This window comes from Diabrotica virgifera, chromosome 3, assembly GCF_917563875.1.
Source record: "Diabrotica virgifera virgifera chromosome 3, PGI_DIABVI_V3a".
Lineage (NCBI taxonomy): Eukaryota > Metazoa > Arthropoda > Insecta > Coleoptera > Chrysomelidae > Diabrotica > Diabrotica virgifera.
Window position 1 is genome coordinate 117,220,544 of NC_065445.1, and position 21,264 is coordinate 117,241,807.

At 32.3% G+C, this 21,264-nt stretch overlaps 1 protein-coding gene across 1 annotated transcript in view; it reads left to right on the top strand.

Annotated features, from left to right (window-relative positions):
• LOC114334577 (uncharacterized) overlaps nt 1–21,264 on the top strand; it is a 55,557-nt gene that overhangs the window by 18,302 nt on the left and 15,991 nt on the right. The window contains exons 6-10 of the mRNA XM_028284643.2: nt 1,140–1,337; nt 4,553–4,664; nt 4,919–5,131; nt 10,144–11,163; nt 20,785–20,961. Coding sequence (XP_028140444.2) covers nt 1,140–1,337; nt 4,553–4,664; nt 4,919–5,131; nt 10,144–11,163; nt 20,785–20,961 — 1,720 coding nt within the window. The remainder of the gene's footprint in view (nt 1–1,139; nt 1,338–4,552; nt 4,665–4,918; nt 5,132–10,143; nt 11,164–20,784; nt 20,962–21,264) is intronic.

The window sequence follows — 21,264 nt, forward strand, 5'->3', positions numbered from 1 at the left end:
ACGGCAAGGTTGTAACACAATATCTTGAAAATAATAGTATTCCAAAAATGGACTGGTCTTCTCAAAGTCCAGACCTTCGTCATATTAAGCATATAAATATGGAGCCTTCTCAAAAGGCGTGTCAGATGTATACCTACTCCAATAACACGTGAAGAGCTTAGAATGGCTTTCTTTGAGGAATGGGCCACTTTTCCCCAAAGGGACATCCAAAATGTGAACAGTTCTATGCCATATCGAATGATGAGTGATCCATCCAGAACCGTGATAGCACATTATTGAAACGAGTGATACTTGCCTTTTCTTTACTCTACAATTCAATTATTGTGATAACTAACTTTAATGATACATCGAAATTTTCAATACATCTATTATTTTCTCAAAGGACACCGCACACATCTTATGGAAAATATAATGTCACTCAATTGAAATAAAATTTGCATGAATAGATGCGTCCTGAAATTTCAATAATTTGATACCATTGCGCCAACTCTGAATTTTACTTAATTAGTGCGTTAATTGTAATTAAAGTTTGTCGAAATCGCATTTTGAAGTCCATAAAACTGGCATTCATAAATAATATTAATCTAACGGCTATTGAATACAGTCTATTCACCACTAGCTTAAGCCGATTCGAGGCGGTACAACTAACCAAATTATACTTACTTTATTATCAATAATAATAGTAAAAGATAAGAGTAAGCCTCTGCCTTAATCCCTCGAGAAAGATTTATGGAGTAAGCGAACCACAAGATCTTTTTTCTCTCTTTGACACACGTACATTACTATTTGATTTTAGATTTATTTTTATCAATTTACGCTCTTGTTAATCAAAATACAGAGTTGGCGCAATGGTATCAAATTATTGAAATTTCAGGACGCATGTATGCATCTAAATTTTATTTCATTTGAGTGACATTATATTTTCCATAAGATGGGTGCGGTCCTTTTTCCTTATTTTCAATTGTTTACTAATGATAATGCCGGATTACATGCTAAAAGAGTCACTGAATCAATACACGGTAGATTTAATTTGATATAAATAAGAAAAAAATTAAAAGATAAAGAATTTGTTAAATTATATGGGTGGTCCGTTTTCTCAGGCGCGCAGTTTCATAAAATTCAATAATTTTATGTTTCAGATCCACGCCAGTTGGTGAAATTATTTCTGTACTGCCACTTGACGAAGAAACAAAAATCATTTCCTTGAATAAACTTACCAGCGAAGCTGTAGCAGTGTGGTACAATTTGGTAACATACTTAAGGGACAATGGAAGCCAGGAAGAATATTTAGATGATATACTTCCTGATCTTACTCCATTCTGTAATTATGTTGAAAGGTAAAACTTGTTAATTATTATTATATCTCGTTTTTAAACTAGGAGTAATTCAAATTTACCGCGCCGTAAAGGCTAATTTATCTTAGGACAGAAAGTGCACGGGACGAGGACAAGGCTTTCTTGAGGGGCACGTTGATGAATTGTGTGATATGAAAGACATTGGTTGGTCTGTAGTACAACGGGCCGAGGCGACCACGGGGACGTGCGCCGGCTATTGTTCCACGGCTCGTGTCGTACACGCCCCGTCCTAAGATAAATCGGTTTGTAATTGGTCCTACCGCAGGCAAGTTTACTCCACTAAATTATGAAATTTTGACTCTATTTTCATTTCATAGGTTAGTTCGTAAGTTATATCGACGATTTTTTGTTTTATGCGTTATTCCTTTAATTTTTAGATTTTTAATCTGCTTTTATACAGGGTGTCCAGAAACTCTACCGACAAACGAAGACAGAAGATTCTTCAGATAATTTTAAGACAATTTAACCCAATTTACTTAGTCCGAAAATGCTTCCTAAGGGAGCTAGAGCTGTTTGAAGATGGCGTCTTGTAATGAGTTTTTCTTAAATACCTCCAGAGCGCTTCTGTTTAGAAAAACAAAAATTGTACGCGTATTTATCTTCCAGAGATAAATCTGTTCCGTCCATTGCGAATTTTTAGTACCGATCATAGGCGTCCGTTTTGGGCAGGGTCAGGGTTATTTTATCGCATAACTTTTTTGTCTTTAATTTTTGACTCTGAATTATTAAGTTGTGAGGTATTCTAGTACTAAAAGGTACTCTTGCTTTAAGTTGATAGGATGAACTGTTTTCTAGAAAAATCGATTTGAAAATTTCTCGTTCTTTGAATTTCAAAAAAAATTTAAAAAAAACCTATTTAGAAAGACGAAAACTGCTACATTTATTTATATTCCAGAGATGAATCGATTTCATTAATTGTGAATTTCTAGTACCGGTCATAGGCGTTTTTTTTTGGGTAGGTCAACAGTTATTTTATAGCATAACTTTCTTGTCTTTAATTTTTAAGCATTTTTGACACTAGATTATTAAGTTATAAGGTATTCGAGTACTAAAAGTTACTCTTGCTTTAAGTTATAGTATTTTTACTACAAAAGCAAGATTACGTAGGTCAAAATTTTTGACGTATGAGCACTGTCAAAACATTAGAATGTGACTTTTCATCATGGCCACGTTTATGTCATTACTTGTCAGAGATATTTTTCTTTGTTTTTGTTTACTATAAAAATAATATCTATAATTATTTATTCTAATTAATGATGTCAATTGGTTTTCATTACTTGCCGAAATATATTAATTAGCAACAATATTATCATAGTGTAGGTATAATCATTAAAATAGATTATTTCACAGCTCACAGCATAATTGACTGCAACCAGCCACACTGAACTGTCATTTGCGTTTGAATGTATGAGTAGTGTACGTATGTCTAAAATATTTAACTAAAATTATTATTTTTTGGAATATTGAACTTAAATAATTGTTGTAGAAAATTTATATTATTGATAATAATAAATGTTTTTGGTTATTTAATTAATATAATTCTAAAATTCTCAATGTAATCGCGATTACGTTTTTCTTATTAAAATACCATGTGGACGCTTATACAAGATCGGGCAGTTCCGTGTTGGTGTCGTATTTTAGCTGTGCTACACAAATATCAATTCTAGAGTTGATGTTATGGAATATCATTATTTTCGTTAACATTAACAAATATTTTGGCATATGATTAATGGACACGCGCCAACTCGTAACTTTTAATGACAACAATTTTCAAATCAAAATGTACATCGGCCAATTCGTAACTTTTTTTACCTGTCCTGCCAACCCGAAACTTTCTTCAAGTGAATTCGAAACCATTGATTAAATCTAATACCTTAAATCTAAACCGAATGTTTCTTGGTTTGCTTAAAAACATTATATTTGTACTATATGTACCTATAAAAAATAGCAAAAATTGAAATATCTTAATAAAATAATTGAAACAATATTATAGTGTTTCATTAACACGTGTTAAAATATTATTTCCATCAAGTATAGCTCTACACGAGCTTGGTTTTTATCAAGTAATTGTAAATTTAATATTTTTAGATGTTTAGCAATGATAAATTATTTAAATCCATCTGATAATTTAAAAGCAAAGAGATTTTCCATATATGTTTATTTCAAGTCAAAGATTATACCTTTATTTAGTTACGAATTCACCGGTAGTTGATCGGTTACCGAAAAATTACCTGAGAGGGTCAGAGTTACCAATTGGCCTGTAATTAGGATGGGGGATTAAAATAGTTACGAATTCACCGGGACCCTGATTAATATATTTCGGCAATTGATGAAATCCGATTGACATCATTAATTAGAATAAAGAATTATAGATATTATTTTTATAGTAAACAAAAACAAAGAAAAATATCTGACAAGTAATGACATTAACGTGGCCATGATGAAAAGTCACATTCTAATGTTTTGACAGTGCTTTTACGTCAGAAATTTTGACCTACGTAATCTTGCTTTTGTAGTAAAAATACTATAGTAAAATACATCGTTTTTTTTATTTTTTTTTCAATTTTTTTTTTAATTTTCAGAAACGAAAAACTTTCAAATCGATTTTTCTAGAAAACGGTGTATCCTACCGACTTAAAGCAAGAGTACCTTTTAGTACTGGAATACCTCACAATTTAAGTTATGCGATAAAATAATCATAGCCCTACCCAAAACGGACGCCTATGACCGATACTAGAAATTCACAATGGATGGAATCGATTCATTTCTGGAAAGTAAATATGCATACCAATTTTCGTTTTTCTAAATAGAAGCGTTCTGGAGGTATTTAAGAAAAACTAATTACAAGACGCCATCTTCAAAGAGGTCTCTAGTTCCCTTAGGAAGCATTTTCGGACTAGGTGAATTGGGTTAAATTATCTTAAAATTATCTAAGAAATATCCTGTCTTCGTTTGTCGGTAGAGTTTGTGGGCACCCTGTATAAAAAAACAGTTGTTTTTAGGACACTTTAGCGACGCCGACGTATTAGTGTAATGTAATATTTATAGATTACCGTCGAAGGCCAACCAAAAAAGAAGATGAATTTGGTGATTTTTCTAGTGACATTATTGGATGTGAATCTGTTTTTGAGTTTACTCCTAGTTTAAAAACAGGGTATAAAACTTTTTTCTCAATATTTACATACTCTTTGTTATAGTATCATAAATGAAAAATCAAAACACAAAATGGAAGATTGGGAGTATTTAGACTACCAGTATATTTTGAACAGCTTATTTGGAATTGCTGCAGGCTATGACTTTGCAGATGAAGTAGGTATTAATTATTATTTTGATGAGTCTTAAGTTTAGATAGTCTTAGCAGATTAAATAGTTTTTACAATTATATCTCTTTATAACTTGGATTTTTGTATATATACTCCGTCTAATTTACTTTTGCACGCCATCCGCGTCATAGCCCGTGACGTCACATGATACCAATACGAAATATTTAGTTTTATTATAGTTGAAAAAAAAATATATATTTTTTATTTTCAGCTGTTAATTAAATCCTTATTTTGTTTTAGGTGGGCAGAAAAACGTTACATCAGCTGTCGCAAAAATTGTTGGCAGAAGAAAATTTATTGCTGAAGCTCAAGCAAAAGCTGGTAACCTTAACTGAACAAACAGCTCAAAAGACTGAAGATATCACGAACATAATATGCCACGTAATATCTGATATTCAGGCACCACTTATAGAAGTGCAAGTTGAACAAAGTTCTGTGGAGCAAACAAATAAGGTGGGTATATAAATATCTCCCGGAACTGCAAATATGTGATGTGATGTATTTCTTCTTCTAATGGCGCTACAACCCTTTGGGAGTCTTGGGCTGCTTAACAATGTTCTTCCATTCTGCCCTTTCGAATACTTTCCTTCGCCACTGCCTGATGTTCATGGTTTTAAGATCTTCCTCTACGTCGTCTATCCATCTTTTACAGGGTCTTCCTCTTGTTCTATTTCCTTGGGGCTTCCATCTCTGAATTACTTTTACAGCTCGATTATCTGGCATTCTTTCTAAGTGACTAAGGCAGTTTAGTGTTTGTGACTTTACAAATTTAACAATATCTGCGCTCTGCATTAGTTCATCCAGCTCGTAGTTCATTTTAATTTTCCACGAACCATCGCTGCAATGGGTTGGTCCAGACATCTTTCTTAGTATTTTGCACTCAAATATTCTTAGTTGATTTTTATCAGTGGTTGAGAGGGTCTACGTTTCACATCCATATGTAAACACTGGTTTGTATCCGTGTTTGTATTGTGTATTGCATGTCAAAATAATGCAAAAGATAGAAAACATATTAAGTTGGGAAATAGTACGAGATAAAGCTGGTTGACTTCAGTCATAATAGGGAACTTACACATTTTTTTTATTACATAATAATGTTCAGTTTTGTTTAAAAATAAGACTTCCAAAATTTCACGCTTCAAAAACTCATAATAACTTAGAAGTACAAATTTAAAATCTTCTGTGTATTTAAAATAGTTCAAACGACCCGTGACCTCACATAATTATACTTTATTTATGTTTATGGTTATATTTATATTTTAATGACATTTATCGTATGTCATTGTAATAATATATGCATACGAGTTTGTTGAGATTGGAGTTTGATACAGTTTTTGAAGGAAAGGAAAGAAAGTTTACTATGGAAAATAAAAGAAAACACTATAAGTGTTGTTTAGTACCATTTTGTAAAAGTACAACTATTAAAAACCCTAATAAATATTTATTGGATTACCAGTCGATAAAAAAACGGCGTTTAAAGTAGTTACTTGCATGCCGAAAAAACGTTCAAGATATTTCAATTAATAGACTAGGTTTTAATGTATGTCAAGATCATTTTATCGTAAGTATAATATCTGTCGTCTGCTTAACAAAAACACTTAAGGCCATGGGTACATAATTCGCAAATATTTTACGGCTATCCCTACCTTTTCTGTCTTTACATGACAAATTACGTGTGGTAAAATTCACACCGGTATGGATATGTAAATATTACTAGAATGTCATTCTACTTGACAATGTCATAACTAACTTAAAGAGATGGCTTTTGAATGTTCCTGGATAACTGTTATTTTTTGTATAATTGCAAATTATTAATTCAGTTAATAAATGTGATAATTTTTTCACTGACTATGTATTGATTGTAATAATTTATATGTACCTACAACAAAAACTAATACTCAATCGAGAAAAGAGGAAAAGTGTTAACTGATTTTTTAATAATATATTGTTACTATGGAACGCTTGCAATTTTGAACATCTTTAACAATAAAATACTTGGATCACAGAATATATTATCTTGATGTATTCTTTGCTTTTATCTTCCATAAATAATACACAATAAATAACTTTTTATAAAGTTCACGTCTTAAATCAATTATTTATCAAATACACTATATCAATATTATTTAATTAACAACTCAAAATATTCCCGATTCATGTCAGATATTTAAAATTGTCACTGATTGTCAGTGTCTGACTGACATTATCCTGACAATATTCTCGACTGAGTGCGTTGTATGACAAAGATAGATTTGGAAAATATTACCACGGACATTGTGTTCATTTTTTTCGAATCCTGAAAAACCAATAAATATTTTTGAAAAATCTAAGCGCAGAATGAAAGACTAAATTATTACCGAGGGCCGAAAGTCCCTTAGAATAAATAAAAAGTTTATTTTGAATGAGATATTTGAAATTAAAAATAACACTAAATTTTTAGTTTTCACCCCTTTAACTTATTAAAATAAACATTATAGAAGTTCTCAGGGACTTTCGGCCCTCGCTAATAACGTAATCTTTTATTCAGCGTTTAAATTTTTCAAAAATACTTATTAGTTTTCTCAGGATTCGAAAAAAATGAATCCCCATTTGAATAGCATTGCAGCCGAAAATACGTACCCATCCTCTTAAATATTAGTTCGAAATTATTTTAACAAAAACTAATAATGAAAAAATCAAACTAAAAAATCTTTTAAATCAAACTAATAATGAAAATAACTCAAGTAAAATATTTTACTAAATGTTATACGTATAATTCTGACTGAAGTCAACTAGCTCTTAACCCATCGCCATGCGACGAGTAAAATTTTTTCAAAATTTTAGAATCAACAAACTTTCAAAAGAATTAAAAATTACATTTTTAAAATAATAAAAGTCTTGCATGCAAATCAATTAAATATAAAGTTAATAATGCTTTAAATTATTTTTCTTAATAAAGTAAGTAATATTTTTGTCCATTTTGCGAAATATGTAATTAAGTACCTACAGTATTGGGAGCACGCAAAATAGAATTCTATTTTGCTGACGTCACAAAATAGAATTTCACAATGTGAGTATCGACAGTTGTTAGGCAACGTGACATCACTAAAATAGAATTCTATTTGGCGTGCTCCGATCCCTGATGAAGTAGTAAATACAAAAGCAATAAATTTCTACCAACCTTTTTAACGTTTGTTATTAATAATTCCTTTCATCAAACGATACTCAAATTTTATTTATCTACTCTATCTCATCAGTCATTATGTATCAGTTTTTAATTCGTGAAAACTTCATTATAGTGCGTAAAGAGTTTAAACTGTGCATGAAGTAACAATGTATTTTAAATGGGATTTACTTTTTCGCACTGTTTTTTGGCACACTTTCATATAATCAAATATCCTTAACTTTTCGCATTCTCATAGTGATGACATGTGAACAATAAATTACAACAAAAGTTTTGACAGCTTTGTGGTTTGAAAGAAGTTTGAATTTTTAAATTTCAAAGTTCTAAAAATTGTAGTATAGAAATGTATTCCAGCGATGAAGAGTTGTAGTTTTTTTATTTGTTTATCGTAGATAAAATATTGTATGAAACTGTGCGTGAAGTACTTTTTGCGCACTTGGCGATGTATAGCACTCGCACCGCTCGTGCTCTAAAACTCTAAACATCGCATGCGTGGGCAAAACGCATACTTCGGGAACTGTTTCATAAATAACTATTAAACATCTTATTTATTTTATTTAATAATTAAACTTAATATCAAATAATAATATTTATGTTTCATTAATAATTTAAAATAATTCAATATACATACTCCTAACGCCATCTGCTAACGTATGAATAAAGCTTACCTAGAACTGTAAAATTCAAACCGTGTTTTACCTAAGTGTTAATATACGTTAATTTGTATAAAATCTAACTAATAAATAAATAATAAACTTAAAGATAAAACCCATAACTAAATTAAAATTCATGGTGACGTTTCAATTATTACTTTAATCATCGTCAGAATAATAAGCTTCTTGAGCGGATGCAATTCCTACATGAAGAATTAGAAAACATAAAGATGATCTTAAGTAAAAATGGTTTTTCGTTGAACTTCTTAGAAAGATACATCAGACGTTTTTTCAATAACAAATTCCAACCAAACAACAAAGTAGAAGAAATCAAAGAAAAGATCTAGATCAAACTTCCATATACTGGTTACCACAGCTTACAAATCCGACGCAACATCCGTGTAGAATAATTAAAAAAGCATTTCCCTCTATAGAATTAAGATTTGCTTTCACGACTTTGGAAAGGATAGGATCTCGTTTCCATGTGAAAGACATGATTCCTAGTGATCTCGCATCTAACATTATATACCAATTCAAATGTAGTAGCTGTGCAGCTACGTACGTCGGGAAGACTCGACGTCACTTTAATGTCAGATGTTGCGAACACTTAGGTATCACTCCTCACTTAGGAAGACGATCAAGAACAGTTCCAAATTCAGCAGTATTCCAACATATGACTGATTCTGACCACCCTATTAGTCGTAAGGACTTCTCAATCATTGGTCATGCAAGTTCTCCAACAGAACTCAGCATCAAGGAGGCATTATCCATATTTATTTTGAAGCCACCCTTAAACACGCAACAAGACATGGCGTGTTTGAAATTATTAACTTAACCCAATGTCAATGTCATTTTTTACGTTTTCATTAATTATGTTTGTTCCTTTAAAATTATTTAAAAGCATCCGCTCAAGAAGCTTATTATTCTGACGATGATTAAAGTAATAATTGAAACGTCACCATGAATTTTAATTTAGTTATGGGTTTTATCTTTAGGTTTATTATTTTTATCAAGTTTAAGGGTGTGTCCTTATCTACATACATTACCCAAACCTATGGACACGAACTATTAGAATAATAAATAAATAATAAAATTCCTTTATTTAATTTTAAAAATATTATTTTAATACATACTATAATTTGTTTAAAATATAAATAATAACAATATTATCCGGGATATAAAAAATGACGTTTATTAAACGTCATTCAATGTCACATTAGGATTTTATAAGGTTAGATGATTTTAGAGTATTCTCCATAAATAATAATTTTAGGGCCGGTTGTTCGAACGCTAATCAAAAATGGAATCAACTGATCATTATCAAATATTTAATTACTGTCACCAACTGTCAATGTCAACTTTGTTTGAGTTGCTGAAAATATAGTTGATTACAATTATGCGATTTATTAATCAATTATTTTAATAATTGTTATGTTAATTAATAATTAATAAATTAATCAATCAATTATGTTAATTATCATAATGATAATTAACATAATTGATTACAATCAACTGATTGACGTACGAATGAGGGGTGTTGTTATTTGATGGTTGTTTAGGGGACTTAATTATAATCAACTTCTTGATTAGCGTTCGAACAACCGGCCCTAAGAGTATGTATTTTCAATAAATAATAAGTGTTATTTTAGGAACATCAAAAGGCTGAAATAAAAATAAAAATTATGAGGCTTGAAACTGAATTGGAAGATGCGGCAGAGAATCAGGAATATTTAAAAGCGGAAACTTTAAAGAATTCCATTAGCGATTTAAAACGTCAGTTGCAGGAGTTGGCAACATCAACTATTGAAATGGTTAAAGTGACTAAGGATGATCACAAAACTGTTTGTGAATGCTTAGATTTGCTGATTTCTCTGCTAGCTCTGCCAAATGTTAAAACTATGACACCATCGCTAGTGGCGGTTAAACAAGAATTCGTAATTCCACTATTGAGTCGTGATGACATTGATGACGAAGTCAACTGGAGACTGCTTAAATGTATTGCGATGTTCTGCATCTTGGACGAGAGTATGGCTCAGGAATATGTTAAAAAATTGTGTATACCTATTATTACATACAGACAAATTCCAAATTATAACAAACAAGCACTGATCATATCCATTAAGGCAATAATTGATATATTTAGAATATACGGTTACAACATTTTTGGAGACAAGGATAGCACCATGGTTAGCACTAATGGTAGCAGGTCAAACCTATCGTTAGCGACAAGTTATAATAAAAGGAGATTGTACGGAACCGACCAAGCAGACGACAGCATCATATTAGTCCACAATTGGGAGACTATAGTCGAAGTTATTTTAAATATGTTGGATGATGAGATCTCTGAAATTCGGAATGTTGCAATAGAAGCCATATCGAAATTGATTCTAAATGAATTCCCAGTTTCGCCGACCTTAATTTCGAGACTAATCCTAAAATGGTACAACCCTATGGCAGCCCAGGTACCTGACAGATCACAGCAACTCATAGGGGTGGTTATAAGTAACTATGTCAAAAACATTGAGGGTGCCAAAGAAGTGATAGCCAATGCAATTATTCCTACATTACAAAGTATAGTCAGTGCTCCAACCACTAGTCCCTTAGCAGCTGTAGACGTTGACAACCTGTTGATGTTTCTTTCTACTATAATTGGTGCAGATAACAGGAAGGTAAATGAATAATTACTTTGTCGCTTTCTTTCTATATCACATCTAAAATACAAAAATACTAAGGTACTAGCACACTTTAGAAGGCCAAGAATATGCTATTTTTAAGAATTTTTTATCAGCCCCTTTATTAAGAGTGTACGCGCAACTATTTTACGGCTATCCCTACTTTTTCTTTTCTTTACGCTACATATTACGTGTAATAAAATTCTCACTGGTATGGAGATGTAAACATTATTATTGACAATAACATTGTCAGCATTAACTTAGAGATAACTTTTGAATGTTCTTGGATAACCGTTACTTGTATAATCGCTTATATTATTAATTCAGTTAATTAATATGATTATTTTTTCACGAACTGTATATTCAGTTATTACAATAACTTATATACTATACAATAAAAACTAATTCTTAATCGAGAAAAGAGGAAAAGTGATAAAGTGATTTATTTAATAATATATTATTACTATGGAACGCTTCGATACGTTTGAACATCTTTAACAAAATATTTGGATCACAGAATATATCCCGGTGTATTTATTCTCTCCTTGGATCTTCCATAAATGATAAAAAATAAATAACTTTTTATTAATTTCACGTCTTAAATAAATTATTATTTATCAAATACCAACGAATTGTCAATACTGATGGAATGGATATGAAGCGAATTTAATGCGGCCAACATACAAGAGAGAGGTTCTAGAGAGAGACAGACAGAAAAGAACCAGGGAAAATTTGGGCCGTGTAATTTGAGTTGCCTATATAAACTTAAATCGGGGAAATGGACCTCAAATTTTAACTTGGTATCAGGGCTGATGGGCAGTATTTCAAAATTTAAATACTGTTTTGTATTTAAATACGTCAGAACTATCTTCTTCATTAAGGCCATGGGTACATAATTCGCAAATATTTTACGGCTATCCCTACTTTTTTTGTCTTTACACGGCAAATTACGTGTAGTAAAATTCACACTGGTATGGATATGTAAACATTACTAGAATGTCATTCTACTTGAAAATGTCATCATTAACTTAAAGAGATGGCTTTTGAATGTTCTTGGATAACTGTTATTTGTATAATTGCTAATTATTAATTCAGTTAATAAATGTGATAATTTTTTCACTAACTATGTATTCAGTGATTGTAATAATTTATATGTGCAACAAAAACTAATACTAAATCGAGAAAAGAGGAAAAGTGTTAAAGTGATTTTTTAATAATATATTGTTACTATGGAACGCTTACAATTTTGAACATCTTTAATAACAAAATACTTGGATCACAGAATATATTATCCTAATGTATTCTCTGCTTGGATCTTCCGCAAATAATACACAATAAGTAACTTTTTATTAAGGCCATGGGTACATAGTTCGCAAATATTTTACGGCTATCCCTATCTTTTCTGTCTTTACATGGCAAATTACGTGTAGTAAAATTCACACTTGTATGGATATGTAAATATTACTAGAATTTCATTCTACTTGACAATGTCATAATTAACTTAAAGATATGGCTTTTGAATGTTCTTGGATAACTGTTGTTTGTATAATTGCAAATTATTTATTTAGTTAATAAATATGATAATTTTTTCACTAACTATGTATTCAGTGATTGTAATAATTTATATGTAGGTACAACAAAAACTAATATTCAGTCGAGAAAAGAGGAAAAGTGGAAAAGTGATTTTTTAATAATATGTATATTGTTACTATGGAACGCTTACAATTTTGAACATCTTTAACAACAAAATACTTGGATCACAGAATATATCTTGATGTATTCTCTGCTTGGATCTTCCAAAAATAATACACAATAAATAACTTTTTATTAAGTTCACGTCTTAAATCAATTATTTATCCAATACACTAATATATCAACATTATTTAATCAACAACTCAAAATATTCCCGATGCCATGTCAAATATTTAAAATTGTCACTGTCTGACTGGACAATATTCTATTCAACTGAGTGCGTTGTAAGACAAAGATAGATTTGGAAAATATTCCCACGGACATTGTGTTCATTTTTTTTGAATCCTGAAAAAACCAATAAATATTTTTGAAAAATTTAAACGCAGAATGAAAGACTAAATTATTACCGAGGGCCGAAAGTCCCTTAAAATAAATAAAACGTTTATTTTGAATGAGATATTTAAAGTTAAAAATCACACTAAATTTTCTCTTAGTTTTTCACCCCTGTAACTTATTAAAATAAACATTATAGAAGTTCTCAGGGACTTTCGGCCCTCGCTAATAACGTAATCTTTCATTCTGCGTTTAAATTTTTCAAAAATACTTATTAGTTTTCTCAGGATTCGAAAAAAATGAATCCCCATTTGAATAGCATTGCAGCCGAAAATACGTACCCATCCTCTTAAGTTCACGTCTTAAATCAATTATTTATCAAATACACTATATATCAATAGTATTTAATCAACAACTCAAAATATTCCCGATGATATGTCAAATATTTAAAATTGTCACTGATTAACACTGTCCGACTGACAATATTCTATTCGACTGAGTGCGTTGTAAGACAAAGATAGATTTGGAAAATATTACCACGGACATTGTGTTCATTTTTTTCGAATCTTGAAAACAACCAATAAATATTTTTGAAAAATTGAAACGCAGAATGAAAGACAAATTATTACCGAGGCCGAAAGTCCCTTAGAATAAATAAAAAGTTTATTTTGAATCAGATATTTGAAATTAAAAATCACACTAAATGTTCTCTTAGTTTTTCACCCCTGTAACTTATTAAAATAAACATTATAGAAGTTCTCAGGTACTTTCAGCCCTCGCTAATAACGCAATCTTTCATTCTGCGTTTAAATTTTTCAAAAATACTTATTAGTTTTCTCAGGATTCGAAAAAAATGAATCCCCATTTGAATAGCATTGCAGCCGAAAATACGTACCCATCCTCTTAAAAGAAGTACTGGTTTTATTCTTTCTTTTTGTCATTGTCATTAAATGATACACAATAAAATTAGTTATATTTATTAAATATGTCATGGCGCAGTTCTAAAACCTACAAAATAGAATATGCCAAAAAGAAAGACTAAAACCAGTACTTCTTTTAATGAAGAAGAGAGTTCTGTCGTATTTAAATACAAAAAAGTATTTAAATTTTGCCCATCAGCCCTGATTCCAAGTTAGAAATATGAGGTCCATTTCCCCGATTTAAGTTTATATAGGCAACTCAAATTACACGGCCCAAATTTTCACTGGCTCTTTTCTGTCTCTCTAGGACCTCTCTTTTGTATGTTAAACCGCAATCTCGCTTCACTGTTTGAATGGGACGAGGCCATTCCATCAGTATTGACAGTTCATTGTCAAATACACTATCAATTTAATAAACAACTCAAAATATTCCTGAAGCAGTGTCAAATATTTAGTAGTTTTGTTTGTCACTATCTTGTCACAACCTTCTGTTTGACTGACTGCGTTGTACGACTAAGATAGCGAATGTTCGATTTGGAAAATATCACCACGGATATGTTCATTTTTTTCGAATCCTGAAAAAACTATGGATACTGAAAGATTACATTATTACCGAGGACCAAAAGTCCCTTAAAATAAACAAAAAGTTTCTTTTGAATGAGATATTTGGATTTAAAAAGCACACTCAATTTTCTCTTTTTCGCCCCCTGTAACTTATTAAAATAAACATTTCGAAGTTCTCAATGACTTTCAGCCCTCGGTAATAATGTAGTCTTTCATTCTGTGTTTAAATTTTTCAAAAATACTTAATAGTTTTTTCAGGATTCAGAATTAGTTTTCTCAGAATAGCATTAGTCAAAAATTTTGCGCCTATCCCCTTAAATATGAACATAAAACTGTCTAAGAGAATACAATTCTTTTTTTTTTTCATTTATACCCTTACACTCAAATTGTAGAGGGCACCAAAGTCGGGCCTTGAAAAAAGTTGTTCCAATTTCGGACAGTTAAGGCGGGTTGACGTTACTAGTGAATAACGAACGTGACTCACGCTTACGTATTTTGCCCGTGCTATTGTTAGATATTTTATTATCTATTTTCAAACTCGAGCAGTACATTTGTATTATGCAATTCATAGATATAAATGTATGGCAGCAGACTGTAACAGAAGAAACAGGACATAGTCCAATTAAAAGAAGAAGAAGAATTTAAAAATAATTTGCACATTTTAAAATTTCAAATGCAAATGTTTTTTCATCAAACTATTCCACATTACATTTAAATATTTTAAGCTGTATTTAAATTTTCTCAGCGAAATTAAATTTCGAAATTCCCGCGTAATTTCCAGCTTGGATTAGTTGCGATGCAAATCTCTTGGAGTGCTGAATTTCAAATCCAAAATAAAGTGTTTTAGTGAAGCATGAGAAAACCAAAGTCACCAATGTGGTACAAAAATCACTAAAATTGAAATGGGAATACGCTGGACATGTAGCTAGGAGCGATCTTAACAAATGGCACAGAACAATTCTAACCTGGAGACCATACGAACACAAAAGACCCAGAGGCAGACCTCCTATGAGATGGACAGATGATCTGAAACGAACTGCCGGGAAAAATTGGCTACAAGTAGCGTACAACAATAAACAATGGAAAGGAAGACTTGAAGAGGCTTACGTTCAGATGTGGACGTGAATGGCTAGACGAAGAAGAAGAAGTGAAGCATCTAGAGGTGGGTGATGTGTGACTTAGAATAAGTGAGAATTTTGAAAATATTCTACTGTAATGTGTATAAAAGAAAAAGTTAATTTACCAGAGAGAAACGCTTCCTCTCCGACAGCATCTTAAGCACCTGAGAGAGCCGAAAACGCGCATGCACTTAAAGGTAAAGGAACAAAATGCAAAATTTTGACGCCTGTCACAATTTTGAATGTAGGTATTTTAAATGTAATCATTTTTTTCGAATCCTGAGAAAACTATTCAGTTAATTAGATAAGTATTTTTGATAAATTTAAACGCAGAATAAAAGATTACTCTATTATCGAGGGCCGAAAGTCCCTTAGAATGAACAAAAAGTTTCTTTTGAATGAGATATTTGAAATTAAAAATCACACTAAATTTTCTTATAGTTTTTCACCTCTGTAACTTATTAAAATAAAAATTATAGAAGTTTTCAGGGACCTCGGTAATAATTTAATATTTCATTCTGCGTTTAAATTTTTTAAAAATACCTTTTAGTTTTCTCAGGATTCGAAAAAAATGAATCTAATTTAATTAGCATGAAGCCGAAAGTTCGTACCCATCCCCTTAAGACCGATATAGAAAACTTTAAATTTCGAATTTCACCAAAATATTTTAGGAACTTATTTTTGAAGCTTATTTCAAGAAGACCTATCTTCTCAACAAGAATGGATAGAAGTTTCAAATAATAAGAGACTAAGAAGCCCTGAACTTATTGGCTCTAGGAAACAAACCAAAATCAGTGATTACTGGCTGCAGAAACCGCTAGAGTTACAAAATAAATTCAGTAGTTTATCTGAAGAAGGTGAATCGAACAATAAAAATGACAAACCAAGGGACACAAAAACTGTGCCTAAGCCGCCACCTGTAACCATATACAAAGTTGGAGTTATCGAACCTATACACAAGCTACTCAACGAAATTACAGATGGTAAATATACAATAAAAACCACTGGATTTGAAACAGTAAAAGTCCAAGTTGATGAAGCCATGCATTTTACCACATTTATAAAAGAGTTAGACAGTAGAAAAACGGAATACCACACATTTAGACCGAAAAGTGAAAAACATTTAGATTCGTACTAAGAGGATTACATCATGGCTCGGACCATAATGATTTAAAAGCAAATCTGTTAGAACTCGGCCATGAAGTCGTAAATATTCACAACATACAACACCGAACTACAAAATTACCATTGCCGATGTTCTATATAGACATTAAATCCAAAGAAAATAACAAACAAATATATAATATAGAAAAACTTGGCAACACCATCATAAAATGTGAACCCCCACATACCAAAAGGATAATACCGCAATACACAAGATGCCAGGCATTTGGACATACTAAAGCCTACTGCCGAAAATCGTTTAGATGCGTAAAATGTGAAGATTTCCATGCCACGAAGGAATGCACTCGCAAGGTACGTGATGGAAATGTTAAATGTGTTAATTGCGTAGGTGATCATCCGGCAAATTATAGAGGATGTCTAGTACACAAGCAACTACAACAAAAGCTATATCCAGCACTAAGAGAAAGAAGCAACCCACAAACGACAGTACACCCAACAGCAACACAGCAAATACAAGCAGGCGTATCCTTTGCTCAAATAGTAAGTAATACCCAGGCTCCAAGTAGTAGTACTCATAATAATAATAATGTGACCGAAACGTTAACAGCTAATAATCAAGCAGAAATAAATATGACTAAACTCGAAGACATGCTTCGTAAACTTATGGAGCAGATGAGCACAATATTGAACCTCCTCACCACTGTCATCAACAAAATAGCTTAATGGCGGAATATCAAAAATTTAAAATAGCAATTTGGAATGCCAACGGGCTGCAACAACATACCCAAGAGCTTAAAATATTCCTACAAGATCAAAATATTGACATCATGCTTCGAATCCCAAAATACAAACTGTACTACACTAAACATCCAGATGAAAAAGCATATGGAGGTACTGCAATAATCATACGAGACAGCATAAAACACTACGAACGAGAAAAATTCTCCAAAGATTATCTACAAGCAACAAGTGTGGCCATTGAGGAAAATAATAGAACACTAACGATATCTGCCATTTATTGTCCTCCAAAACACAATAATAAGAAGGAAGATTACGAAAGGTTTTTCTACACACTCGGAAACAGATTCCTGGCTTTTGGCGACTATAATGCCAAACACATCCAGAATGGGGTTCCAGACTAACAACTACAAAAGGGCGAGCATTGATCTCAGCAATGAAGGCGAATAATCTACAGCAAATATCTACTGGAGAACCAACATACTGGCCATCTGACAGGAACAAGATTCCCGATGCTATTGACTTTTGCGTCACAAAAGGTGTTGATACTAAAAAATGCATAGCGAAATCCTGCCATGAGTTATCATCGGATCATTCTCCAGTGATAATATCAATATATTCAAAAATATTGGATCAGTCAAAACGACCATCCCTATATAATAATAAAACCGATTGGGGAGTATTCAGGGAAAAATTAGATCATTTAATCACCTTAAATCAGCCATTAAAAAATGAAATTGACATAGAAGTAGAGGCAGAAAAGTTGACCAAGATTATACAGGAGGCGGCCTTGGCTTGCTCCCCCACAATATGAAACGCGTCAAGGAAAATATGAAATATCTCCTTCAGTCAGAGAAAAAATTGCCGCAAAAAGACACTTGAGGAAACAATGGCAACAAGCTAGGACCACAGAAAACAAGAAAAAATTGAACAAAGCCACCAAAGAATTGAAAGAGCTAATCATAGCAGAACAAAATCAGGGAATCCAGTGTTACCTGGAAAGCCTTACACCTACAAAAGCCACAGACTATTCGCTGTGGAAAGCAACGAAAAAATTAAAAAGGTCTTACTTGCCTAATCCACCAATCAGAAATGATAACACCTGGGCCAGAAATGATAAAGAAAAAGCTGAAGCTTTTAGCAAATATCTGAAAAAAGTCTTCATGCCCTTTCCTTCAGAATTATCTGCTGAAGAAGAACACGAAATCACCGACTATCTAAATGTACCCTTCCAAATGGACCTGCCTCATAACAAGTTCACTATTAGAGAAGTCAAACAAACAATTCTGGAAGAAATTAACATAAAAAAAGCTCCTGGTTTCGATTTGGTATCTGGAAAAATTCTTCAAGAACTATCCGAAAAGTGCTGTAGACTTATTACTTACATTTTTAATTCTATACTACGACTAAATTATTTTCCTAGCATCTGGAAAGTTGCCCAGATCGTTATGATAGCCAAGCCCGGAAAGAAAACAGAAGAGTTGTCTTCCTACAGACCGATAAGTCTACTGCCAATTCTTTCCAAGGTTTTTGAGAAGCTATATGTTAAAAGGCTAAAAACTATAATAGACGAAAAGAGGATAATTCCGGATCACCAATTCGGATTCCGCAATAAACACGGGACAGTAGAACAAGTTCATAGAGTGGTAAATCAAATCAATAAGGATCTGAATAGTAAAAGATATTGTTCAGCAGCTTTCCTCGATATATCTCAGGCTTTCGACAAGGTGTGGCATGAAGGATTGCAGGTTAAACTAAAGAAGCTACTGCCCCGTCCCCACTTTCAACTTCTAAAATCATACCTGACAGATAGGCACTTCCAAATAAAACATGGAAGTGAATATACAGAGCTGCATCCAATAAATTCAGGAGTTCCACAAGGTAGCGTACTTGGACCGATTCTGTACCTATTGTATACTGCAGATGTGCCATCAACACGACTTACCACTATTGCGACATTTGCCGATGATACAGCCATTTTGGCGTCCCACACTGACTCAACATCAGCCTCTAGGAACCTGCAAACTAGTCTAAAGAAGATCCAAAACTGGCTAAAAAGATGGCGTATTAAAGCAAATGGATTGAAATCAACACATGTGACGTTTACCCTTCGCAGAGAAACGTGCCCACCTGTTCAATTTATTGATTGTCAACTTCCACAATCTGATAGCGCCAAATACCTCGGAATGCACCTGGATCGACGACTGACTTGGACAAAACACATATTCACTAAGCGCAAGCAACTTGGCCTCCAAATTAAGAAACATGTATTGGCTCATCGGTCGCAGATCAAAACTCTCCATAGACAATAAAATATTATTATATAAGACAATCTTAAAACCTGTGTGGACCTACGTCATCCAGCTGTGGGGAACTGCTAGCAACTCCAACATATCCATCTTGCAGAGGTTCCAAAATAAAGTACTACGAAATATTGTTGATGCTCCCTACTACGTCAGTAACGAAATCATTCAGCATGATATCCCTTTAGAATCCATCAAAGATGCCATACATCGTTTTAGTGTCAACTATAGTGAAAAAGTGTCAGTGCACCCGAATCGGTTAGTGACCCAACTAAACGTGCGCGATGCCAATGAAATCCGTAGGCTGAAACGTCTAATGCCGTCCGATCTATCTATATCACACAGACTTTAGTTTAGTTTTTTTTTTTAAGGCAAATTATTGTAAATTCATACCAACAATGTTTAACTTAGGTTTAGATATATTTAAAAGAGATTATTCATTGGAATAATACTCTACATGTCATCAGCTTCATTGTCAGAAAAAACTCTTATTGCCTAATGGGCAGATTGCAGATCTCTCAAGGAGTTAATAAAAAAAAAAATTTTGAAGCTCTAAGAATTGAAAATAAAAAAAGAAAATTTCGATTTTTTAAAAATTCTGAAGTGTACTAGTACCTTAACACATTGAACGCCACGCGAGTTGTATTTAACTCACGCCTTGTTTGGCCCACAGGCGCTCAGCGAGTTAAATATAATTCACATTAGCATTGAGATTCTGCACGTGGAGCCTGACGGCTCAAACAAAAAATTTTAGTGTGGCGGTTAATGTGTTAAATTAAAATTACTATTTTTTTTATGATGTAATAATGTCTTTATATATTATAGGATCTTATAAATATACATATAAACATGGCCCACATGTTCACCCACGAGATAATAAAGAGAAAGCATGATTTCGTTGCTATTCATCTCTCCAAATTCCTGTTGATTTTGGATATATCGTCAGACAATATTGCTGCTATAAAGGAATTGAAGACTCAAGTACAAAAAGTCTTGGATGACGTAAGTATCTGCTTTTTTTATGTACCTAGTATAATCGAAAATAGGGAAAACCATTTCATATATGTCTATGAAATCACTTATAACGAAGGGCATTACGAATTAGGTTCTGTAGTCTAGGCGTCAAATAGAGGTCACCGTGTCCTTTTACAATTCTGATGGACAAACTCAACGGTTTATTATGGATTTTTGGCTGCTGATTACGAATTTCAAGGGTGGATTTCGCTCCGAGTGATCAAAAAATTGTTATAAACAACTTAATTGTTTATAAATTTATAAGGCTCTAGCTCATAAACTAAAAGATAT